The sequence below is a fragment of the Talpa europaea genome, assembly GCF_964194135.1.
Source record: "Talpa europaea genome assembly, chromosome: 12".
NCBI classification, from domain to species: Eukaryota; Metazoa; Chordata; class Mammalia; order Eulipotyphla; family Talpidae; genus Talpa; species Talpa europaea.
In genome coordinates this window covers 17,626,162-17,653,893 of record NC_140079.1, presented here as the reverse complement: position 1 = coordinate 17,653,893, position 27,732 = coordinate 17,626,162, and the positions used below count along the sequence as shown (strand labels likewise).

Genomic DNA, 27,732 nt, shown 5'->3' with positions numbered 1-27,732 from the left:
CTAGAATTTAGTACAGAGAAAAATGGAGCATAGGCGGCTAAGTCACATAGAAGGTAAGAAGATGCCACATATGTCTGATTTAGTGATCTTACAACTTTTTTTATCTTAGGACCCTTTACAATCTTAAAAATTATTGAGAGTCCCAAATTGCTTCTGTGTGTGTAGGTTGCACTTCTATTTTGGTTACATTTTTGTATATGCGTTATAGTTCAATAACAATTTTACTTTAAGAAAAAGATAAAGGGAGTGAAGAATCACAATTTGCTATGCAGACTTCTAAAGAATCCCTCAAATTAAAAGGTAAAAAGAACCACCAGAAACAGGAAATTTATGAATAAGTCTGTTTCACAGAAACAGAAAGAAATGGTCCACGAACATATGAAAAGATCCTCAAACTTTTTAGTAATCAAAAAGATGCTATTAATTAAAAGAGTAAAGAACTATTTGTCCTCTAGCCCCTACCAGACTGGGAAAAATTAAGCAATTTGACTTTCTCTAGTAACCCCTAGGTTTATATGCTAGTGAAACTCTTATGCTCATGATCCAGTAGACTTATTCAGGAATATTTAAAGTACTGTTTATAATAGTCAAAAATGTAAACAGTTCAAATGTCTAGCAACTGTAAACAATCAAGTTGGTACATTCATAAGGTGAATTAGGTACTACTAAATGCATCTTCATGGAGGAATAGTATATGACAGACATACATCAAATATATGCATTTAAGGATATATATAAGGATACATATGTAATAAGGATCAAAAAAGCAGTTACAATAATGATTCTATGTATTTAAAATTTAAAAATAGGCAAATGTAAATAATATTGTTTGGGGATACATATATGATAAAATTGTATAGAAAAGCAAAGGAATGAAAATGAACTTTAAGTGAGTCGTTATCTTGGAGTAGGAGGTGAAATGGAAAAGCACAGAAAGAACTAAGGTTTGTCTTTGACATATTTCACAATGAAAATTTATCTGATCATGTTGAAAGAAACTGCAGCGATTCTTCTAAGAAAGGGATTTTTGGTAATTCAAATACTAATGAGTTTATTTACATCCACCTTGCTACTTAGGGGCCTGGCTGGGAGGAGCCTGGGGCGAGGAGGCTCACACCCATGTTCCAGTCTGATGTTGTAGCTTTAGAATGGGAAGTTAGACCTCTTCTCCCTGTCATAAACTTGGTTTACTTTTGCCAAAGACAGTCCTTTTCTCAGTTCGTTTTTCCCGGTCAGCAGCAGGAGTTCTCTTTAGTTTCCACCCCTCGCCTGAGTCTGCAGTTTGTTAAAACAAAACTCCATGCTTTTCCATCTCTTCCTTTTCTAAAGGAATGTGAAACCCAATAATCATGCACAGACCTGACCTACTTTGGAGGACCAGAGGACAAAGAAAACCCTAGCTTTCTTCATCCTTTTTTGGTTAAAAAGCAGACATTTGGGGGAGGTAGGAGCCAGAATTTCCTATAATTCTATGAAGAGTTTAGCACAGTTTATCCTTGTCTTGTCACTAGGAGTTTCTCTGTGAGCACTGCTCCTAGACTAAAGGACCTGATGCTGATGGCTCCCTTGGTGTGTCTGCTACGAATGCCTGCGCGTTGTCTAGGGCACCATGGCTTTGAGAAAGCAAGGTTGAAAGAGTGCCTTTATTTGTTTTTATTTTTAATTTTTCTTATTTTATGTACTTGTTTTAATGGACACCTTTTTTTTTTTTTAAAGATGTTGCTAGAACCTAAACATGCAGCCTCATATTGATGAGTGGATCATTTGGACTGATAGTTTGCATTGTGTATTATTACAGTTCTGTTTCTCTGTTATTTTGCTATGTTGGTAGATGATTTTTTAATATTTGCTTTATCCATTGACTCTCTTTAATAATAAAACAGTTCCCCTGAAGCCACAAGCTAACATCATTTTGGTTTGGTTCATCTGTGGTTGCTCAATGGCAAAGGGATCTGGGTCTTCCGTCCTGTTTCAGGGCTTAACAAACGGCGCTGGGACAAATGGATATCCACATGCAGATGAGTGAAGTTGAATCCGATCTGCTTTACGCATACAGCTAAAGTCACTCAAACTGGCTTGTATACATAAGCATAGGGCTAAAATTATAAAGCTTTTGGAAGAAATCATAGGTATAAATGTTTTTAATTTGGAGTTAAGTAATCCTAACTTCACATAAAAAATACAAAGGGAGAAAGTTGATGAGTTGGACTGTATCAAAATTAAAAACTTTTGTGCTACAAACAATACATTCAAAAAAGTAAAAGGTAACCCACAGAATGGGAGAAGAAACGTGCATATCATATATCTGATAAGGGATTTGTATTAAGAATATAGAAATAACGCTTACAACTGAATAATAAAAAGACAAAAATTCTAGATGGTGTTTCTCAGGATATAAAAAACTCATGTATTTATGCAAAGATGTCTATCTTTAGGGAAGCTATTTCTCATGGCTGGAGAGTCTTTTGGGTCTCTTTGGCAGTGATTTATATCAATTTGCTTAAAAAGGGTATTGTCATAATATCAACAGTGGGCCCAGTAGTATAGGTTGGTCTTTGTTTAATTTGTGGATGCTTTTAATGACTTAAAAAAATCTCAGTGTCATTAACTATACTCAGTATCTTAGTCAATTAATACACAATTTTAATAACTGAGTAAGATCTTTGATGCTACTTTAGCAGCTTGAATAAAGTCTCACTGCTAATGACAATTTAGGACTATCATAGACAGTTAGAATTTAGGATGCTGATAATCCTGCTAAGGGAAGGATGGACAATCTTACTAAAATGTTAAGCATATACTTGTGTAGTTTTGTTTTTTGTATTTAATGTGGGTATAATAATATTAACATATGATCCATATCACAATAGCCATTATAATAATGAGTTACATTTTATTGGAACAGTTTTTCATTATTTTCTATGGCAGTGTTGTAAAAGTCAATAGCCCCCCTCCTGCCTTTAAAATAAATATCAGAAATTTGAGAAATAGTTAATGTTTACCATTGGACTTTCCAAGGGAGTGACTTAAGTTACTTAAACTTCATTCTTTAGTACATGAAACACACATATTCATTATGGGAGTAAAGTCTGTTTAATTTGAAAAGGTGATGACTTCTGAATATAAGGCACTCATTGAAATCAGAGTTAATGCAGAAAGCCATGGCACAAAATTTCCCATTTTGATGGAATCTCAGAGGGGTATTTTCCTGCCAGCACTGAGGTCTGCAGTTGAGATGTGGAAAGCCCCTCAGAAGGTACTTGGTGCCGTGTTCCTGATGGGCATGGGCCAGCTGGCTCTTTAATCTGGGCTGCCACTGGGAACACAGCCCAGTGTCATTGCCACTAAGACTTGCAATGCTTGGTTTGAAAGAGATGTATGTCTTGACAGTTAACTCACAGTACTGGCATCTAAGCATGCATGCTAGCTTCAGAAATCAAGAGGGTAAGATGCTTCCTATTTTCCCTTAGTCTTCATTATCAGATAACTGGGAGATATGGAGAAGAAGAATTTAGGATAGTTTTCAACTGTGAATGTGTTTCCCTAGCTCACTCAGTTTCTTGCTATTTGGGGACTAGGTTGTTAGGGCTCAGTGCATATTAATATAATCTAAAACAATTTAAAATACCGGCTGTTGCTGACTTTGTTAACAACACTGCCATTGTATGGTTAGCAAGATGCTCAATGTAATAAATCTCCATTGGGGAAGTTTAAGAAAGTTATGCTGTGCTAGTTGACTTTAACTCTCTTTCCAGCTGGTGCTTTAAAAAGCTTGGAGTGTTCTAGGTGCTCCATCTGAATGTGCTTAGCAGGCTCCTTGACAAATGCCATTCTTGGGAAGAGCACAGTCCTTCTGTGAGTCTGTTATTTTTACCTATGAGCTGGCACTCCAGGAAAGAGCGTGCACTTCATTAAGAAAATTCATCTTGAAATTCATTCAACTTTGTATCTCCTTTTAATCTCACAATTCAGGCCATTACTGAATATTTTTACCCTCAGTTTTCAAACCCTTCTTGGGTCAAAAATGTCTTCTTTCATAGCTTTCTATTTTTCCTTGGACTAACTACTTCTCTCTGTTTTTCTTTTGTTTCAAAACATTTCCATAATGTGATTTTTTCATTTTTCTATTTTCTTAAATATTGGTATTTAATAGTAAGTGGCCTTTAAAACTTATATTCCTTGTTAGACCATTTAACACTTAGCCTTTTCTCCCCATTTTTATTTATTTATTTTTTTAAAAATAAATTTTATTGTTATATTCCCCATACAATTTCAGTTCTCCCCATTTTTAAAAAAGATTTTTATTTATGCATACAAGAAGGTGTGGAGGGTGAGAGGAGTCACCAGAGACAAAGGGGGGAACAGAACAGGCAAGATTGACTGAAATACACTGATGAGGGGAGCAGCGGGCGAGACAGGAGAGGTCTGCTGCACCATGTGGGTAGCTCCCTGGCCAGGGATTGAACTCGTGCTGCAGTGGCTGCAGGTAGCTTCATAGTGCTTCGACTTAACTCCTTGCGCTACCAGGGAGGCCCCCTCTACCCCATCTTGGTAGTGCTCATCTGCCAATCCCTCTTTTCTACATAAAATATCTTCTATGTCCCCCATTTTTCTTTTTGGGCCTTCTCCCTCTTCCTCATTTTTCCCTCTCCTGTCCTCCTTTAAGACTTCTGGGGCAAAGCTATAAGTGGTTTAGAATTTAATAACCTTTTAATTAACCTGGGAATTAAGCCATTGACCCTCTTCTATATCTCTCTCTCAATCATCAGAGATTTGGTCAATCTAAAATGAACACCTGAAAATGCATTATAAATAACTAACTTTAATTATCACAGTGATAATCATGATAATAACCTTTATTTTCATAGTCATCTCCATCCTTCACGTCCTTAAAAAAAAAATCTTTTGTCCATTTCATTTAAGTAGTAAACCTACAGGCCAGGAGTTGGTTTAATGTTCTGTAAAAGCACTGTTTCTGTTAAAATAGCAACAGTAATGTCAGTTTGGCTGAGAGTGTTGCCCATTATGTTACAGTCACTTCTAGGACTTCTGTTTGCTGAGAGGGTACATGTTAACCACATGGGAATTACTGAAACTCAGAAATCATTTTCTTGTCTTAAAAATTTCCCTTTTGTTCTAGATAATCACTAGAAAATTTCCTTTGTTTCAAACACCATTTATTAATTATGCACAATATACCATGTTCTACCTTGGAATTGCTTCCAAGAATAATGCATACTTCCTGGTATAGTTTGTCATCTTACTAAATTCTCAGTTCTCTCTCTCTCCCAGATCTTGTGAATTCCTGAATTATTGGATTTACCATTTGGTGCAGCATAAACAGAGGATAGAAAAAGAAAAGTCACCTAAAGACCATCTAGATATTTTAAACTATTTCCTTTGGGGTTCATTGAGTGCTCATGGACCCTTATCTGTGGTGGCCACATTATGTCCTCTTGTCTGGAGTTGGCTCGAGTCCTAACATCTCAGTCATTCCTTAGGCTTGACAGCTGCATATTTTCCCAGAGACAGTTGTGATCAATGTTTAAAATGAACAGAATAGTTGGTTCCTTCCAAAGATGCATCTTTGCTGTGCTCCTTAGTACTTAATTTGACTGTTAAAACTAAAATAGAGACTCCTTGATTGCTTCCAGTACAAAGGTCAGGATCTTTCCAAGTATATGACCAGCCTACATCCTGACTGGCGATGTGGCATGTCATTCATCACATGCCTGGAAGTTTTCAGCCTTGTAGTCTAGCTTGTGGTGGTTTGGAATTTCTTTAAACCTGCTTTCTGGTGATAGTTCTATTTTCTAGTAAGTTAAAAAGAAAACAAGTTTTTTTTTTCTCATCAAGGCTGATTGCAAAGGCATTTAATTTTTTTTTCTAGAAGCCATTCTCAACTGGGTTTGAATTAAGCCCCATAGAAAAAATTAAATTATACAGAAAAAAAATCGGAGTGACTGTTTTTACAGTTTTCCAAAAGGTAGTATAGTCTAGGATTTCGGAAGAGAAGTGAATTCATTACATGCAATATTTGGGGCATTTTTGTATTCAAAGTTTGATCAAGGGGCCCCAAATTCTTCAAAAATTCTTTTAGCGAGTCCCTGAGATAAAAACTGTTCATAAATATTCAAACTGTAAGGTCCATTTTCCACTCTCATTCTCACAACTGAATAGTGGTGGAGATTTTGAGAGACTATTATGTATGATGATATAATTACTCTGATGAAATGTATACTTGTGTATTCTTATATTTTAATTTCAATCAAATTTCTAAGTAAATATTGGTAACTATTATCCATATAAACCATTCTTCTTTGAAAGGTTCTCAATTTTAAGAGGAGTCCTGAAACCAAAAATTTTGACAACTGCTGTCTTAACATTGTAACATTTAATTCTCCTAGAAATCCTGTTGAGAGTAACTGCTAGGAACTGCACAAGGGCATTCATTGCCTAAAGCCAATCAGTTGTTCAATAAACATTTTTTTAATGGAATTAAATTGAGTTCCTGGAATGCAGTTTTTGAGGCCTTATTTAATAAACATCCTCTCCCAAGGCAGTATTTGAGCATCGACTGCTTGAAACCTGCCAAGTTTCTTCAGGATAGGTCTAACTGGCAGATCTCAATAGCGCGTCAAGGAGTTTGACGTCAATTTCATTTTTTTTTTCAGATCTATTTATTTAAACAAGAACCAGGGTACAAGCCAGATGTGCGGGAGGGTGAGAGGATTCACCAGGATTCCCCGAGACAGAGTGGGGAGCAGAACAGGCAGACTGACGAAATACACTGCTGAGGGGAGCAGCGGGCGAGATAGGAGAGGTCTGTGGGACCCTCGCTGGCCGGGCGGGATCGAACTGGCGCTGCAGAGGCTGCGGACAGCTTCACAGCGCTGCACTCAACCGCCTGCCCCACCGGGGGAGGCCCTCATTATTATTTTTTTTTTTTTTTAATACTACTCTGTTGCATCATCAAACCAGTGCTGTCCAATGAACTGCGGTCCACATATATAATTTAAAATTTTCTAGTAGCCGTATTTTAACAAGTGGAAGGAATTAGGTGAAATGGCTTTTTTCCAGCTATACTGAGGTATAATTGACAAAATTGTAAGCTATTTAAAGTGTAGCGTGAGGCTTTGATATACATATACATTATTACAGGATCACCAATTGAATTAACACTTCCACCACTTCACTTATTTGTCTTTTCTTTTTTCCTTCTTCCTTCCTTCCTCCCTCTGTCTTAGCAAATTTTAATAATATGATGCACTGTTGTCAACTAGAGTTACTATGTTTTACATTAGATACTCAGACCTTATCTTACAGCTGAAAGTTCTTACACTTTACCATTCCCCTTGCCCCCCGCTCCCCCAGGTCTATTTCCCCCACTATCTGGCCCCTGGTAGACTACTTTTCTACTTTCTTTTTTGTAAGTTTGGGGTTGCAATTGTTTGGGGAATATAAAAATAAAAAAAAATTAATAAAAAAATAAAAATAAATAAAAAATTTCAAAATAAAAAAATAAGTTTGGTCTTTATTATTTTTTTTTAGGATTTCAAATATAAGTGATACCATGTAGTATTTGCCTCTGCCTTATTTCACTTAGCATAATGCCCCCCGAATACATCTATGTTGTCACAAATAACAGGATTTCCTATTTATTTTCAGGCTGAATAATATTCCTTTCTTTCTCTCTTTCTCTCTCTCCTTGTGTGTGTATAAGGAGAGAGAGAGAGAGAGAGAGAGAGAGAGAGAGAGAGAGAGAGAGAGAGAGAGAGAGAGAGAGAATTTTTTTTATCCATTCATCTGTTGATGGATATTTTCATACTTGGCTATTGTGAATAATGCTGCTGTGAACATGGGAATACAAATATCTTTTTGAGATGATTTTGTTTCCTTTGGATATATACATATACCCTGAAGTGGGATTGCTGGATCATATGGTAGTTTTATTTTTAATTTCTTGAGGAATCTCAGTACTTTTTTCTAGTGACTGCAGTTTACATTCCCAGCAACAGTCTGCAAGGGTTCCCTTTTCGCCACACCCTCGCTCGCATTTGTGTCTCTTATCTTTTTGATCACAGACATTCTAATGTGTGAATTCATATCCCGTTGTGTTTTCATGTATATCTATTTCCCTGATGATGAGTGATGTTGAGTACTTTTTCATGTATCTCCTGGCCACTTGTATATCTTTAGAAAAATGACTATTTACTTCCTTTGCCCAATTTTAAATTGGGTTATTTGGGTTTTTCTTGCTATTGGGTTGTATGAGTTCCTTGTATCTTTTGGATGTTAACTCCTTATCAGATATGTGATTGATCAATATTTTCTCCCATTCCATAGGGAGAAATTTTTATTGAAATTAGTTTTAATAATATATCTTACAATTTATTATAGTATATCTGAGATATTTCTAGACATAATTGATATAAAATCAATGAAATAGTTTGCATTGTTTTTTTAATATTGAAATTTTGAAATCTGGTGTAACTTTTTTTAAAAAAATGGAGTGTGTCATGAATTTTCGTGTGTCATCCTTGTACAGGGCCATGCCAGTCTCCTCTGTTGTTCCAATTTTAATATATATGCTGCCAAAGTGAGCCCCAGGCATACCCTCTTGATGTATAGCACCTCACATTGGGTCAGTCACATTTCAAGTGCTCAGTCACACATGATGGGAGCCCACTGTATTGGATTGACAGGCCTGGCATGTAAAATGATTCTTGATCTGAGCTGAGAATGATCTAGAAATAAGGGGGAAGAAATGTAGCTAGAGAAGTTAATTAAAAAAACATAACCCTAAAGAAAATAATTCACATTGACATGTTCGATATCTGTCTACATTTTAAGATATTTTAGTGAAAAGTAGAGCTTCTTTCCTTAAAAATATTGGAAAAAATAAACTTTTCTCCACACTGTCATAATGTTTTCCTTTCTTTAAGACATTCAGTCTGTTTAGTGTATCCTGTGAAATTATTATGCATACATCTGCGTACTAGTCTAAGGGAGTGTGCGCTCTCTGTGGAGGAATTTTTGCACTCGTGGTCTTTGTATTTCTTTTTAAGTGCCGATTCATCATAGCACATCTCTAAGGGACGAGCCCTACTTTTTTCTGCTGGGTGGGGAGGAAGGTGGTTTGTTTTGATTGTAATACTTCACCTTTCCTTGGCTCCTTGGATCCTGTTGTCACCCTATCTTGACTCTGAATGTGGTGTAGGGATATGCAAGTGAAATACTGCCTGTTGTGAAGAAACCACTGTTTTTCATTCCCTGCGAGCATTACCATGCTTGCAAAAATGAGGTAAGAGTTGAAGAACTGTAGTTTAGAAGTGAGAACTAAATGGGGAAAATGGCTATTTTTTTCCCTTCTGGAATGAATAGTAAAGAACTATGACTTTACATTTGGCACATCCTGAGTTTAATTTTTTTCACACCATATGCCAATTAGAAAAGAAGAATCTGTTGAATGGAAATATCTTGGGTAGGGAATTTCTTAAGGAGTGCTAAAACCTGTATCTATTCAGCAGTATATTTGCTACAGTGCCATGCAAAATTAATTAGTGCTAATTCATATAAGTCCTGCTCTTAGAAAGATAAAAGAATTCTGTATTGAAGAGGCAAATATATGGTCTCTTGGTAATGTATTAGAAGTTTCCTGCTTGTGATGATTTTCATATGAAAGTACAAGTATGTGATCCATACATTTTTAGTAGTAATCAAAAACATTGTTTGCCAGTTTATCTTCTGTTTCTACCCTTTGCTTTTGGACTTAACCCTCGCTGTGGACACCTTTAATTTTTCAAGCAATGGGTGTGTAGTTTAGCTGAAACCTTTACTATCTCTTCCAGTAATATATAGCAGTGAAGATTCATGATTGTTGATCTCTTCAGGTATTCTCAAAATATTTATACTGTTTGTAAACTACCTGCTCCTTGACTTGTTATTTTCTCTGTTTCATTAGCACTTTTCTGCTTTTTAGAAAACCTTTCTTTCCAGTTTGAAACCAAGGTGAGAGCTGAACTTTAGCAAGTCACCTTCTTCCTTAAGTGGCCCTTCATGTTTCTGCTATGTGCACATCCACCTCTCAGGTGTTTGTGTTTTAGTAGGGATAAAAGGGGGAATCTGGCCTGTTGAAACAAGCAGATACTTTCTTTCTCTGGCTCAGGGTTAGCTCTTGCTGTGGGTTCCTTCCTGTTGCCCAGTGTGACTTTCCTGAACAGAATGCACTTTTTCCCAGCTCCATTCCTTCCATGTTCTTCCCACATTAGCTTGAATTACCTTGTTGGTTCTGAATGCTTCCCACAGATTGTTAGCTATTTTGCTTCTTGGTCCTGCAACGTGCCCCTTGAGCAAGGAATTGATGTGTTTCAGATCCAAGATTATGTTGCTTAGTGAAGCGTAATTTAATTCTTGCCAAGAATTGCCTAACATTTAAGGCTTGATTAAATAAAAAAAATAATAAAAGCAGTACCTGTAATGAATGCATGTTGTGTGTTTACCACGTGTTGGACATTATTCTAAACAGGCTGCATCTGTTATCTTTAAAGGTGATTAAAGTAGGCTCATTCTTGCCCACATTTTATTGGAAAGGTGCGATAGAAAAAGTTACTAACTCGTTCAAGGTTATACATGAAGGGACAATTTCAATATTTTGAACCCAAGGACTTGACACCCAAGTCCTTCCTTTTGATAACATATTCAACTGGTAAGCAAAAGTTCTGTCTTGGTGAATCTTGAATCTCACTGAAAAGTAGACAGAAATCTGATGTTTTAATCTATTAAAACTTCTATCCACCTTCTAAGAACAAATTGTACTTAATGTAATTCTCACTGAAAAGGTGAGTACATTTCAATATGTAGGACCACATTCCCTTTATATGAAATCAGATACACTGGGTATGAAATGTAAAATGACATCTATATGATATTGTTAATTTTAGTAAATTAAAGTTTTATTAATTGTACTTCAAACACTGTTGTCTGCTTTAAACTTCTCATTCCCTAGTAGATTGTGAGCTTCTGGAAATTAAGGCCATGTTTGATTAATCTTTGTAGTTCAAGCTACATAATAGCTCATTTTCCATCAATAAGCAGAGCTTAAGTGCTCTTGGAATTGGGCTGAAATATATTCCCCCTGTGCCTTTCTCCCACCAGTTCTCATTCTGAGTGGTGAAACAACTACAGAGTCACTTTTTTTGCTAGTCATTTGTACATGTAATTAATCTCTGTATAGGTTGATATAGCCTGTTTCTCTGGGTTAAAACATTATTAGTGTTGAAATTTTGTTTCCCTGTTTTTTTTTTTTCGTTTCCTCTCACAGTGTATAGAATTTTTTTTTTAATTTTTTTTTTAATTTTTTTTTCTTTTTTTATAGAGGCATGTTTTTATTTATTTGTTTGTTTGTTCGTTTGTTTCGTTTATACATGCACTGGGTACAGTCAGAAGCGCGGGAGGGTGAGAGAATTCACCAGAGCCAGAGCGGGGAGCAGAGCAGGCAGAAGGACCGAAGTACACTGCTGAGGGGAGCAGCGGGCGGCAGGAGAGGTCTGCGTGCCATGTGGGACCCTCCTATGGTGGCCAGGGAGCAGCCGGGAATCGAACCGGCGCTGCAGAGGCTGCGGGCAGCTTCGCAACCCAGCGCTCAACCGCTGCGCCACCGGGGAGGCCCTTTTTTTTTTTTAATTTTTGTTTAAGATTTATTTTTATTTATTTATACAAGCACTGGGTACAGTCAGAAGCGCGGGAGGGTGAGAGAATTCACCAGAGCCAGAGTGGGGAGCAGAGCAGGCAGAAGGACCGAAGTACACTGCTGAGGGGAGCAGCGGGCGGCAGGAGAGGTCTGCGCGCCATGTGGGACCCTCCTCCAGTGGCCGGGGAGCAGCCGGGGATCGAACCAGCGCCGCAGAGGCTGCGGGCAGCTTCGCAACCCAGTGCTCAAACGCTGCGCCACCAGGGAGGCTCACAGTGTATAGAATTTTAAGAATTGAAAGAAACTAAAATTTTCATAGTCCATCCTCTTCATCCAACTAATATTCACTGATTACATACTGATCGAATAATTTGCAATTGAGAGATACAGGTATTTTTGGACAACACAAATATTTTTTGAATATTCCACTAAAATGTAATAAAGTTTAGATTTAGTAGATTTTCAAAATATATCTTTTATTCTGTTTTAAAATGTGTGTGCTGCTGGGTATCTTAACAATAATGACCAGAATAGAAAGGTATATTTTATGCTGAAACAGTGTACAGAGTATGGAATGAGCTTCAGATTTTTATAGAATTATTGTTCAGCATTTAAACTAAAGCCAAGCTTCCTGTTCTTTAACCTTGGATCTGTCACACAATACCTGTAAATTACTTGATCTCAGGTAAATTACTTAATCTCTGTGTCTGTTTCCATTATTATAAGACAAGGGTAATAATAATATTTGGTGATGTATAATGAGCTAGTATTTTCAAAGCACTAAAAATTATGTCTGCACATACTAAGTGTTCAGCATGTGATAAGTGCTGCTGCAATCACCATCATTATGGAGTTACCCAAGCACCAGGGAGAGGTGGAGTATACCTGTGGAATTTCTGGTCGAACCTCACTAAATCATCGTGTACTTACAATACAAGCTTCTTAGTCTTAATGAGAGGCCCTACATTCTGTTCTCTGCACCAAAGCATGATTTACCCAGAGAGTAACCACATCTATGGAGTAATGAAGTGTTTTATCATGGGGTTTTACTATAGGAGCAATTTAAGAAATGGCAGAAGACCCATTAGCTTTTGGAGTCTGTTCCTTTGAGACCAACTTGCTAGGAATCCATTTCCTGTCTTTTTAAAAGAGTAAATTCATTTTCGTCATTGACATTCTGTAAACAAAATACTGGCAGCTTGTCTTTTGTGGAATATAATGTCTTAAAGTGGATTTAATTTTCCTTAGTAAACTGCTTTTAATAATGCATCAGAGTAAATTTTCTTCCTTCTTTTTCAGGTTGCCATCAAGATCATAGATAAGACCCAGCTGGATGAAGAAAACTTGAAGAAGATTTTCCGGGAAGTTCAAATTATGAAGATGCTTTGTCACCCCCATATCATCAGGCTTTACCAGGTAGGATCAAGGGGTATAGTGGGTAGTAACAGAGCCGAGGATGGTATTCACAGCTAACTTTGAAGGAAAAAGTGGGTGGGTGAAAATCTGTGACTTTTTGCTTCTGTGTTTATATGTACATCCTACAATTTTCCTGACGTTGTTCTTAGCAAGAATTAATAAAAAAGATTATTTAGAAGATGATGAGAACTTAGTTCTTCTATCTAGTTCAGAATACTAAAACAGAATGGGAAACTCAAAAGGAACAGAGACTTTTGAGACAGAAAACTAGAGATGAATGTAACACTTTGAAAAGAACATAATTTGAATACTAATTTTTGTGATCATGTTATGAATTACAATGGCAGAAGATTAAGTTCTTCTTATATCAACTCAAGCCTTTTAGCCTAGTAAGGTTCTGGGCTAGTTTTCCAAGGTAACATTTGATTATTTTGATAACCTAGATCATTTGATTATTTTGATTCTATGTAATGGAAGAGATTTCTAAAGTAGTTTTCTCACCTTCCCAAGAAATATGCATAAAAAATATTTCCTTAGCCAGTACAAAAGCAGCAAATCTAACGGCTGGAATTTCAAGCCAGATAGGAGGAGAGGGCCTTGCCTTAGCAGGCTGGTGGAAGAGATATTTTGGGAGAGGTGGGGCTTTGAGGTGTTTCTCAAATTGCAATGTGTTGGCAGCCACAAGCTCTGCCTCTGCACTGGGCCCTGCTCACTGCCTTCTACCAGAACACCCATCGCCTATTCTGCAGGAAGTGGCCACCCACTCAGTTCATTTGCTGCTGTTAGTCTGCAGTAAATGGTTACTGGCCCAGACATGGGGCCATGTGCAAGTGTAGAGAAAGTGCCACCGAGGCACAGTGGGCAAACTTTCATCATCTGTTAATTTTATGGAAAAGAAAGCATGTTGTGATGTTAGTGTGTGTGGCTAAGGCTACAGCTTTAGGGCTTTTTTCTGCCATCAGCTGCTCACATAATGAAATTAATTGGATCAGCAGGAGCAGACTTGTTGAAGTTTATCAGACTAAATTATGTTCAACCACACCTATATTGTGCCCCAGAAGCAAACCTGCACAAGTTTCCTGGTGCTGTCTGAAGACCTATATCTGCAAACTCAGAGGTGTCTAACCTCGGCTTCCTTCCTAACCTGACAGACTGAGTTAACTTCTTGACCTCACTCTTTAAAATACATCGTCTTTAAATAACTGTAGGGCTTTTCAGCTGACCGTTCTTAAGAGGTTGACTTGTTGGTATTAACCTTATAACTGAATTCTGTAACTTTACCTTCCTTATCCAAGATTTCATTAGCCTTTAAGAATTTCCATACTTCCAGTCCTGGTTTTAAACAATGCCCTCTTTTAAGCTTTAATTGTGCACTCTGGCAGCTAGTATGTTAGTGGGAGATTCTGAGCTGCCAAGGTGAATGGCTGTCAAATTGTCTTCATTTAGTATCAAGGTAGTTTTCAGTCTGCTTGCAAAAGCTTTTTTTCCTCGGGTTTAGAGAGTGAGCTAGCCAAATATAGCCAGTTATATAGGAAAGTTGTTAAACTCTTCAAAAGTTTAATAATTTGAGAATATTTGCTTTGCTGCCAATACAAGGCCTGGGGTTACAAAAGGAGATATACAACATGATGTTTATGTTTTATTTTTATATTTCTAAACACCTGCATATACTTAAGACACTTAGTTTTTGTTATATAAATCAACAGTATAAAAAGACCTTGAAAACAATACATGTAATAAACAGGGGGCTGCTCTCACCAGGATATAGAATTTTTAAAAAATTAATTAGAAAAAAAGGAATGACAGTTACTAGAATGAAAAAATAAATTAGCATCCACTCATCCAATGGTGTACCATGAAACCAGTGAAAAGAAGGGATAGATTTATTATTATAATATCATACAATACATAATACTGTTGTATGCTATTGATGTATACGATGTAAAAGATGAAGTACTAGAAAATACTTTAAGAACATAACTAGTTTTGAAGTATATTTAAAAACTAGAACTGTATTGCCCAATATGATATCTCCTAGTGACACATGGCTATTGAATATTAAAATGTGGCTAAAGTGAACGAGAAACTGAATTTTTAATTTTAATTTTAACTAATTAAAAACTGAAACAGTTTACGGTTTTTAAAACATGATTTTGGACATGTTGGGGTTAAATAAAATATATTATTAGAATTAATTTCATCTGCCTTTTACTTTTTTCATGTGGTTACTAGAAAAGTTAAAATTTTATATGAGGATGGAATTTTATTTCCATCGAAGTACTCTTCTCTAAGATGATATAGAATGTTTTCTCTGGGGTATAAAATGGAGGAGGTTGGAAAGAGGAAAACCTTCAGTCTTTTGTTTATATCCTTATATTTAAAATGTTTATAATGAGCATATATGCTCATAGATTACTTTTAAAAAACATTTAATGAGAAAGATAAAAGGAAGAATGAACAGACTACAATTAGTAAGAAAAAATGGTAAAATAGAGACCAAGAGAAAATAAGTCATATGTGTTATATCAAGTATTACATTATTTACATTGCTGTTTCCAGTTTTGAATAAATGGATAGTAGAAAGGAAAGTTGTCATTTCTATGAAAAAAATACAAAAAGGCACAGCCATAATATGATTTCTGTGCTGCTCATTAGTGAGCCCCATTGTCTTCCCTAAGGCTTTTGTGTTTGGTTGGGTTTTGGGGGAACATGTTTGAACTTCAAGTGATCAATGTTGATCATGAACTCTAGGGTCTTGGCAGCCTCTTTTCTCTGTTTTATGGCACTTAAGAGATTATGGACCAAAAGCTGAATCAAGTACTAAATATTTCCTATTGTGAAGAATTTGGAAGAATACCTATTTTTCTCTTTTCTTCTTAATAATATTCATATCTGTTCCTGGCCTTCCTGCCCCAAATGTTTTACATTTCCTTTAAGCAGTAATGGTTATTAGTATTTCAAATGACAAAAGAGGAGTCTTTAGTTTCTCTTCCTGTGATATCATCCTGTCATTTGTGTCACTGTCTGTCACTTTCCTGCCTTTGCACCAGGTTATGGAGACAGAACGGATGATTTATCTGGTGACAGAATATGCTAGTGGAGGGGAAATATTTGGTAAGTACATTTATTGCATTCTTTAAACAGCTATTGAGCACTCTATGGCAAACCTAAAATAGCTGTCCAGTCATTTGAGCAGCTGTCACTTGATGCTGTCCTTCAGTGCTGTGATTTTTCTATCAACGAAGTAATTTTAATTCTTTTGATTCACCTATTTCGATCCTTTCACCATCTCGGTTTCCACTGTAAAGGCGTTTTGTGTATTTCAATTAGGTGTTGAAAGTGGGGATTAAAGTGCTCCCAAAACAAATACCCCTGGTCAACAGGTTCTGAGGGTCTTTCCTGTTGCCAGTAACTGGGGTTACTGAGTGTGACAGAGTTCCCACAAGTGTGTGGGCCTCTGTTGTGTGATAAAGAACCACTTGGAGCAAACAATCTCATCCAAAGCATTCTTAAACTTTGTTTAAATATAACATGTAACTATATTCCCTACCATGTGTTCACAGTTCCCTTGATGAGTCTTATAATTTTGGAAGTTTTGTCTTCAGTAGCTATTTTTTTCTTAGTTTAACACAACATCAGAATTAAGCAGACAGATTTGTTACTAGAAAAATCTGATTTTGAGTTGGTATTTTTTTTTTTTTATAACAGTGATAAATGAGGCCAAGTAGAGGTACAGGGTAGGCTTTTAAATCTAGATTGATGTGTGGTTTTCCCCCCTGTGACAGGTCACTACACAGAAAGTTTCCTTCTTTATGTATACTTTTAGGTTTATCTACTTTCTTTATTTGGGGGTTTTGGTTGATTTAAATTTGGATAAAAAATTTTTGTTTTATTTTTTAAATATTGGCACTTACTACTTTAAAATATACTTAAAAGCATAAAATCACTTTAAAATAGAATCTTCTTATAATGCCTGGTCACTTGTGAATGTGTGCATTTTTTTTTTGTGTGTGTTAAACTTTTCCCAGATATCTTATGATTTTATGTCTAATAATCTTTAGGATAAGTATGAATCTTTTTAAAAAGGAAGTAGCATCATTTCTTAACATTTTTAATTGACTTTGAATATGTGTCTATGCAGAATGGTCATCTAGATAGAACAGGGACCTTAATGTTCCCAATAACCAAAAAACAAAACATACTACATATCAGATACACCTTGCTCTTCAGGAAAACAGATTTTAGAAGTGGGGAAAAGATAAGGATCTCCTGGTCATACTTTGTGGGATTGTAGCTCAGGGTATGACGGAACAGAACAGTACTTAGTTTTCATGGTGTTATTATAAAAGCTCCAGAATTGGAAGAAAATGATGCATTACCTGAAGGAATCATTGTGACTACATAGGGCTATAACTTCTCATGGGCTCTGCTGTTTAGAAGTGTCTGTGTAAGATGAAAGCACAGGCTTAATCAAGAACATACGTTTTGGAGGCAGTTGGACCTGGCTTTGAATAAGAACTTTGCCACCTATTTGCTGTTTTACTTGGAGCAAGTTATTAAATGATTCAGGGACTCATTTAATAAATCAAGTTATTAAATGATTCAGTTTCATGATCTGTAAAAATAAATCTGTAATATCTGCCTCACAGTTTGTGAAGATAAAATGAAATAGCATATTAAATGAGCCCTAGTATTTTGCTTCCTTTACCTCTACGTTATAGAGTAAATGGGAGATGGAAGTCTGGCAAGATAGTATGAGACTGTCTGCAACTCCTCAGGGAATCTGGTAAAAATGATTTAAAAAATCCCCAAAACCTGTCCATTTAAAGTCTCTGGAAATGGTATGGAGAGTAAATAGCAATTGGTGAGACATTTATTCAAGACCATATAAGAAAAGTTGTGAGAAATGGGAATCTGTGGTTTTTAGCCAGTATTTCTCCCTCCTTACCTTTTGACAGCTCAGTGAGGTAGAGATTCCACTCAAGACTACAGCCAAGATCATGGGGCCCCTCAAAACCCCCATTCATACTCCCTTATCCTAGATTAGTGGCTTTCTTTCTAGAGGAACAGGATGTCAGCATTTCTTTTTTTTCTTTTTTTAAAGATTTAGTTTATTTATGCATACAAGAACTGAGGTGTAGGCCAGAGGTATGGGGTGTGTGTGTATGTGTGTGAATGGATTCACCAGAGACAGAGTGGGGAGCAGAGCAGGTGAATTGACTGAAATACACTGCTGAGGGGAGCAGCGGTCGAGACAGGAGTGGTCTGCAGTGCCATGTTGGTCAGCTCCCTGGCCAGGGATCTATCTGATGCCGCAGTGGCTGGGTGATAGCTTGCTAGCACTGAGACTTTAACCCCTGTGGCACCAGAGAGGCCCCAGGATGTCAGCACTTCTCATCTTGGTCCCTGCTGCCTGTGCCTGCTAAGTTCTGGGCGAGTGCATTTAAGGAATGGGAACTTCCTTCTGCCCATCCCCAATGTGTGGAATTTGGGTATTATATGCTGACAATTCTGGGACCTGCGCCACTCTTGCCTGAGGTTTTAGGTTGGTGGTTTCATCCCAAGAGTGGCAAATTGAGAAGATCCTAGACTGCATCCTCAGTCTCCCTCCGCTGAGTTTCCAGCATTAAAGTAGAACTGTCACTCAGAGCTTTGCCATTGTCCTCATATCTAGCTTGGGAGACCTGGCTCAGAGATTTGCCCACAGAGAGGAGAAAGAAGCTGTAAAACAAGTAGCTCCTAAGTTCTTCCCAAAGGAACTGACTTCATTGCGATAGAAAATGAAGAAGTTCCAGCCTAAAGGCACTCATGGAGATTGTGGTGAAAGGCATTTGAGAGGAGATTCAGGATACAGGATAAACTTAAGGCCAGCTAGTTTGCTGGAAAGAACCAGGGAATAAAATACCATAAAAACCTTCCTGAAGTCAGAACAAAAATCAAACACTGATGTCAGAAACTTCCTTCAAAGGAAACAGAATTTGGTTGGATTGTTTATAGAACAATTTATACCCCAGGGCATTGCTGAAACAGTAGAGCAACCAGCCCTCAGTTATTGGAGTTTAAAAGCTGGGTGTGGTGAGCCCTACCCAGACCCTGGCGATCCAGTCATCTGAGGCTAACTGTGGATCTATCAGAGTGGTACCTAGGAAACAACATCAGAGGCTAAACACTGTATATAACAGGAATAAATGTCACCGAAAAAACCCAACTAGTCAGTAAACAAACAGGCAAAGAAGAATAATATGCTTCAGAAGGGGGAGGTGTATCAGTGCCCAAAGGTGCTGCAGTATATTATCTAAAATGTCTCGTTTCCAACAACAACAAAAAAACTATGAGTCATGCAAATCAATAGGAAAGTATGACCCATATACTAGGAAAAACAGCAGGTCACAGAAACTGCCTATCAGAGACACCAGATGTCAGATTTGTCAGACAAAGATTGTAAAGTAACCATTATAGACACATTTACAGTAATGAAGGAATGCACAGTTAAAATATTAAAGGAAGATATGACGACTGTATTACACCGAATAGAGACTATCAATAGAGAAAATTTTAAAAATTGATCCAAGTGGAAATTATGAAATTGCAAAGTAGAATAACTGAAATAAAAATTTAAGTAGAGAGACTTAACTGTAAATTTGAACTGTGAGAAGAAAGAAAAAGTGAATTTGGAGATAGATTAGAAATTATGCAAGTTGAGTAACAACGAAAAAAGTAAATTAAGACCTGTGGACAGAGCTTCAGAGACAGTTCTTGGGATACTATATCAGGTTTACTAATATATGCATAATGGCATTGCCAGGAGAAGAGAGAAGGAAAGGAACAGAAAAAATATGAAAGGAAACAATTACTGTGAACTTAACAAATATATTGGAAAAAACAATAGCCTACATATCCAGGATGCTTAATAGTCCAGATAGAATAACTAGAAGAGATCCATAAATAGTTACATCTTAGTAAGAGTAGTGAATTTAAAGGCAAGCAGAAAATACCTAAGCAGCAAGAGAAAAATGACATGTCAAATAAAGGGAACCCCAGAAGGTAAGCAGAGAGCTTTTCAGCAGAAAGAATTGAGGCCAGAAGGCAATGGGAGAACATTTTCAAACATTTCAAAACAGTACAGAAACTATTAACTCAAAATCTAGATCCAGTAAAGCTATCATTCAAAAATTAAAATGAAATAAAGACTCTCCCAAATAGTCAAAAATTGAGAGAATTTGTTGCTGACAGGTCCACCTTATAAGAGTTACTAAAGGAAATTCTTCAGGGTGAAAACAGGTGATCTCAGATGGTAGTTGAGTCCAAACAAACAAACAAAAAGAACAAGAATATCAAAATAGGTAATTATAAAAGAGGAGATGCATATTTTCTCCTCTCTTCTCTTAACATTTAAAAAGCAATTTTATGAAATAATAAGTATGTAATGCATTGTTAGTTCTGTAATGTAGTATATGTTTAATATATTTGCCCACAAAAACACAATGATAGTGTGTGAGAAAAACTGTATTGGGTTAGGAAAATGGTACAGATATAATTATACAGATGGTAAAGAAATAATTATAGCAATGTATTGCTGGGATTGTATCAATTGATACAATGTATATTAAAACATTACGAAAAGAGTAAAAGAAATAAGCTTGTAAAGTCCTATGAAATTGCTGGAATTAAGCCACTATGCATCAGAATTTCATTTGGATAAGAGAAAACACAAGGTAAACCTGATGGCGATCACTTAGAAAAGAGAAGTAAAACAATTGTAGTGTTAAAAACCATTAAAGATGATGAAATAGGTGAAAATTCAATCATACATTTTAAAATAAGCAATGGGTCAAAGAAGAAGAAGCAAATCCAGAAAATACTTCAGGTGAATGAAAATAATGACACATACCCAAAGCTATGGGATGCAACTGAAATATTGCTCAGAGGAAAAGCTTATATCTGTAAAATGCCTATAGTAAGGTATTATAAGATATGTAATATATATATTAGATATATATTAATTAATCTGAAATTAATAATCTTCTACCTTAAGACACTGGAAAAGGAAAAGCAAATGAAACTAAAGGTAGCTGAAGAAAGGAAATAATAAGGATTATAGCAGAAATCAATGAAACAAATGGAAAAACAGTAGATAAAATCAGTGAAACCAAAAGCTGGTTCTTCAAAAATATCATTAAAATTGACTAATCTTTAGCTAGATTGACCCTGAAAGAAAAGACTTAAGTTATTAGAATCAGAAAAGAAAGAGGGTATGTCACTGTAGACCATATAGAAGTAAAAATTACTATGAAGGAATACATGAACAATTATATACCAAAAAAGTGTTTAATATAGATAAAATGGACAAATTCTTAGAAAGACAAAAAATATTGAAATTGACTCAAGAATAATTAGGTAATCTGAAAAGACCTATATTAAGTGAAGAAATTAAAGCAATAAGATAAGAAAAAAATAAGAAAAAACCTCCCATTAATAAAGCACAGACACAGATGACATCACTCTTGAATTCTACCAGACATTTAAAGAAGAATTAATAGTAATTCCTAACAAACATTTCTGAAAAATGGAAGAGGAAGGTCTATGCCTCATCTCATTTTATGAGGTCAGTGTTACCCTGTAACAGTACTTGACAAAGACCTCACAAGAAAACTTCAGACTAATATCTCTTATAACTGTGGATGCAGAAATCCTCAGTAAAATAGTTAAAATGAAATTCAGGATTAAATAGGAATTATACACTATGACCACATGGAATTTATGTCAGGAATGCAATGTTGGTTTACAATATAAAAACCCATTAATACAGTAACTTCAGATCAATAAAAGAAAAAGCAAAATGGGGCATGATCATCTCAAAGGCTGGAGAAAAAGCATTTGATAGAACCCAGCACCCTGCTATGATAAAAACATTTAACAAATTTGAAATAAAAGGGCATTTCTTTAACCTGAGAGAGGATCTCTGAAAAACCTGTAAGTGGCTTCATACTTAATGGTGAAGGACTAGATGTTTTCTTCTTCAGATTAGGAATGAGACTAAGGTTTCATCTCTTTCCACTTCTGCTTAAGCATTGTATTGGAGGATTTAGTTACACCATTTAGATAAGAAAGATATAAAAGGATAAAAGGCACATAGATTAGAAAGAAAGAAGTAGAGCTAACTCTATTCACAAATGACATGATTTTGTGTATAGAAAATCCCAACAAATCCACTAAAAATCTATGAGAGCTATATGAGTTAAGGAAAGTTGCAGGTTAGCAGAGCAATACATGCAAATCATGATTTCTGTTCTCTTGAACAATCTGAAAATGAAAGATATAAATCAATTCAGCAAACAACATTATCAATAAAAACAAAGTATTTAGGAATTAATTTAACAAAACAAGCACATATCCTGTATTCTTATAAGTACAAAAAAGTAGAAGAAAATGTTGAAAAACATTTAGATCTAAATAATTGGAAAAGACTCCTATGTGCATATAAGAATTATTATTGTTAATATTGTAGTACCATTCAAACTGATGTGTGGATTCAACCCAGTCCTCTTCAGAATCTAAGTTGATGTTTTTGTGGAAATAGACATTGTGTGTCTAAAATTCACACAGCATTGTAAGGGACCCAGACTAACCAAAACAGTTTTTAGAAAACAAAACACCAAAGTAGACTGAAGTGATTCAGCCATAAATTAAAGAAAACTGACGGTTACCAGAAACTAGTAAACACATAGAAACTATTCCCCTGGAGCTTTCAAATATAGCTTGGTCCTATTGATACCCTATACCAAGCGAAGGGGAAGCAAAATGTAATCAAAGTTGGGCTGGACTTAAAATCATCAGCTTTGCTGTCAGAAGCAGCTGACTTGATTTGGAAAGGAAAACAAAGAACCCATGCTCAGTCATGTTGTCAGTAAAAATAGCAAGCTTGGTAGGAAATGAATGTGGAAGGCTCATAGCTTTGCTAACTAGGGGTTACATTCTTGTTTAGGGTGAGCAGAATCATTAAGTAGGCAGAAATTTACTAGGGAGATCCTGTTAATGAGAGAACCGTGACAGGGTAAGGTGAGTTTTGCATTACTTACTTGGGGACTGACATCCACCTGGAAGTCCTGGGGGAGAGAGCCCAACAAAAAGGAAAAGCTTAGAGACTGATGGAAACTCTCTGAACTTTGAATGTATGCCACAGCCACCAATAGAGTTGTTAGCATAGAATAAAAGGTCTTCTGACTGATCAGTAATCTGTGTAAACATAGGGAAGGTCTTAAGGAAACCAAGCTAAAACATTAAAATAAGAATTAAAACAGAAATTTAGTAGAGAAATCAATGGCTACATACCACAGTGAAGACATTCTTCAATTATTTCCAAGAGGACTATTGAAAAACAGACCAAAACAAAACAAAAAATAGCAATAACAATCCTCGGTGTGGGGGAGATCATAATCTAGGATTAATGAAATATGCTATCTACAATACCCAGTTTAAAAAAAAAAGGATGTTAAATAAAGAAAAGATGTTTAAAGAAAGAAAATCCCGGAACATTTGACCCTTACTCAGGAAGAACAACAGTAAATAGAAACTTTGAGTGAGGTGTTACTTTTTAGGAAAATAACAATAAAGTAATGAAGGTTACTTATAAATATTATAAATATATTCAAATAGGTAGGAAAACCCATGTCTAAATAAATGAAGAAAAATAATCAGTCTCAGAAACCTGTAGGACAAGATCAAGCATGCCAAATACATGTGGAATTCCATCAGGAGAAGATGCAATGCAAGGGATAGAAACAATACTTGAGATAATGTCCAGGAACTTACAAGTATATCATAAAACATTAATCTATGATTTCAGGAAGCTTAATGAATTTCACAGTGAGATTCAGAATCTCAAAGAGATCTACATCCAGACATATCATTGTCAATCTGCTAAAGACAAAAGCAAAGAGAGAATCTTGACAACAGCAAGAGAAGTGACACATCCTGTACAAGGATGATTTATAGCTGAGTTTTCATCATAAAAAATGGAGGTCAGACTGGATTAACATATTTAAAATGCCAAAGTAAAAAAAACCCTGTAAACCCTAAATTCTATATGTAGCAAAACTGCCTTTTCCAATGGAGATAAAGACATTCCCAAATAAACAAAGAGAGAATTTCTTGTAAGCAGATCTGTTACAGGGAATATTCTAAAGGAAGTGTTCTCTGAAAGGCGATGTCACCAAATAGTAACTCATATCCACAGAAAGAAGGGGAGAAAATTAGGAAAGATGAATATATAAGAAATATAAATAAATAAACATACTTCCTCCCCCTTTTCTTAATTTCTTTAAAATACATAAAAAATAAAGAGATAATTATAACACTTCATCCTGAATTTCTAACATATTAATATAAAGGAGGTTGAGAAAAATGAAATTATATTGGAATAAGCTGATCTATTTTACTAGAATCAAGTGAGTATTCATTTGTATCTGACTGTGATAAACTAAGGTGCATATTATTATCCCTAAAGCAGCTGCTAAGGTAGAAATCAGCATCCTACTTTGAAGGCCAGTGGTGTAAATGACTCTTGAGATACATGGCCCCAGTGGGAAGAAATGAGGGAATTTGTAACTAGAAAGGTTTTTTATATTGTTTTGTGTGTGGTGTGTGTGTATGTGTGTGTGTGTAGAACAACTGGGGTGTGTAGGCCAGAAGTGCAGGGGTGAGAGGATTCACCAGAGACAGAATGGGGACCAGAACAGATGGATCTTCTGAAATACACTGCTGAGGGGAGCAGTAGGTGAGACAGAAGATGTCTGCTGTGCCTTATCTGGGTTAGCTCCCTGGCCAGGGATCAAATTCTGGCCATAGAGGTGATAATGCTAAAGCTTAACCCATAGGCCACCAGGGAGGCCCTAGCAAGGGTATTCATTGAATATTTGTTGTCTTTTTACTACATATTTGACTTAAATCTATCATTTATGTTGAGTAGAACCGGAGGAAATGTAGACTTAAGGAAGACAGTGAGATTTAATGGAATATTCTGCCAGTAGATAAAAAGGGATACATTTTAGAGGATAGGTGGAGGGATTAGTCTTGGGTAAGATAGAAAGGAAAAAGATAGCGGTAGAGTTGAAGACTAATAACTTTGCACACGTATGTGTATGGAGTTGAAGTGGGATTTACGGAGGCTTGAAGTTGTGAGTCTTACTACCAAGTACTAATTTTGTATGTGGAGATTAGATCTTGATAGCAAAAGAAATGAAAAATCAGCTGATAGGGAATAAGCTGAAGGAATAAGAGGCAGCTTGGATAGGCTACCACCTGCAGATCTTAACTTGGTGGCTTTTTGTGGTTTAGTTTTATGGTTTGTTTATTAGCAGTGCTTGGGAGTTTGGGATTAAGAGTGAAGAACATAGGTGGTTGGTTTGATCCAGAGTTTTGTAATGTTGCTTGAAGTGATGAATCATGGTGCTTGGAAGTTTCTGCTCTAGATGTAAAGGTTTTTAGCTGGGAACTTTATCCCAGTGTTGCTGGCAGATTAAGATACAAGCTACTTTTGGTAGTAGTTGGCTACTCCATTCCAAACTTAGTTTCTGAGTTGCTGAAAGAGTTACAGTGTTAACCTTTGTGGCAGTTACATCTTATCTGAAATCTTTTCTTCAGCTTTGAGTATTATATTGTAAAAGGGATATCAACAAAAGGAAGGTGATAAACATGGTGAGCAGTATTTGCAATTGTTGGAGTAAGGAGTGGGTTAGAGAAAGCTTCATGAAGAAAGTAATGGTTGAACAGTGTTTGATGTGAGAAAGGTTTGCTGAATGGAAGTCAGCTTTACAGGGAGGTAGCATTTGTAGAAACTGTAAGGAATGAAACAATTTGGTATATTTAGGAAAATAGAACTTGTTTCTTAGAGGATGGGCTGATGATTTCTCAAATTACTTCAAAAGTTCTAAGAGTTCTTTGGAAATATCCGAGATATCTTTTCTGAGGAGTTAGGTATACGAGATAGGACTAAGATGTCATGCATTCAACCGATACCCATTTTCCCGTCATCTTCAATAAGACTATCCCTGCTTTTATATATAACATGCCTATTGGATTTCCACATAAGATTTCATTTAAATAAGTTAGTCTGTGACCAAGTTACTTGGTAGTGAACCATAGATGCGCTTTAAGCCAGGGCCAGACTGGCTTTAAGCCAGTCTGACTGATATTTTAAAAAGTTTATTTTGGTGGCACTACATATCAAGGGATATATTTGAGAAAGATGAGAGTAGGGACTGGGAGAGTATTTAAGCAGTTATCTCAATAAAGCAGGTGAGAACTAAGGAGATTCTGATAAGTAATGGTGCCAGGGATGGAGAAAATGGATTATAGATTTAGTTAAATGAGGCAGCATTATTATAGGTTAAGAACACAGATAAAGTCCTGTTGTGATTCAAATCCTGACTCCCCCACTTACTGCTTTTGTGACCTCAGGCAAATTTTTAAACCATACTTACTGCCTTTGGTACCTCATCTTTAAATGAAGATAATAAGAATAGTGATAATGATGATGGTGGTGGTGGTGGTGATGATGTTGTCACTTATCTGAAAGAGTTGTTGTGAGGACTGTGTGTTTATAAATGGCTTAATCTGTGCAAAAATAGTTTGTTCATAGCAGTATTATTCATAATAGCTAAAAAGTTGAAAAAGTTCGACTCTCTGTCAACTGATGAATAGATAACCAAAATGCACTATATCCATGCAGTGGAATGTCATTCTGTGGTAAAAGAGGGATGCAGTACTGATTCATGCCACATTGTGGATGAACCAGAAAACACTGTCATGTGAAAGAAGCCAGACCCAGAAGACCACTTACTGTATGATTCCATTTATGTGAAATGTTCAGAAATAACATATCTGTAGAGACAGAAAGTAGATTTGTGGTTACCAGGGGATAGAGGTGGAGAGAAGTAGAACTAACTAGTTCTCTGACCTCAGCTCTTAGTATCCTCTACCTTCTCATATTGCACTTTCTTTCTTGCCCATGAAACCTTCCAGTATGTTCCTACTGTAAGCCTTTTATATATCCCTTTCTTTTTTCTGAAATACTCTTTTTTTGATAATCTGACTCTTCATTTCTTTCAGGTTTCTTCTCACGTTACTTGATTAGTGAGGTCTTTGCTAGCTATGCTGTCTAAAATCTTACTCTTCCTGCTGGCTACTCTTATCTCCTTCCTTGCTTTATTTTCCTTTATTTATTTACTTACTGTCTCAACCTACTAAAATGTAATCATCATGAGACTTTGTCTTTTTTTCAACCTTGCTTTATCTCTTATACTTAGATTAGTGCCTGCAGAAAACACATGGTCAGTAAATACGTATTGCTCAGCAGAATGAAATGATCGAACTAGCCACTAGGTTGCTTTTGTAGCATTTGAACCTTACTTATCTCTGTCTTCATTGTTTAATGCAGTGTCTAACATATAGTAACCCTCAGTAAATATATTTTATTGTGTCACAACATAGCCAAGTCAAACATGTAATTTTCATGTCAGTCCTTAACACATTTTGGTTAAATGAGTTTCCAACGTGGGGTAAGGATGAAACATCAACACCTTTTTGTTTTTTGAATAACTTTGCAGAGAAAGGCATATTGAAGA

At 36.1% G+C, this 27,732-nt stretch overlaps 1 protein-coding gene across 3 annotated transcripts in view; it reads left to right on the top strand.

Moving 5' to 3' along the window:
• SIK3 (SIK family kinase 3) overlaps positions 1–27,732 on the top strand; it is a gene marked incomplete at both ends in the record, with an annotated part of 214,797 nt that overhangs the window by 100,502 nt on the left and 86,563 nt on the right. For all 3 annotated transcript variants that reach the window (XM_084248678.1, XM_084248677.1, XM_084248676.1), the window contains 2 exons: positions 12,992–13,108; positions 16,159–16,222. In XM_084248678.1, coding sequence (XP_084104804.1) covers positions 12,992–13,108; positions 16,159–16,222 — 181 coding nt within the window. The remainder of the gene's footprint in view (positions 1–12,991; positions 13,109–16,158; positions 16,223–27,732) is intronic.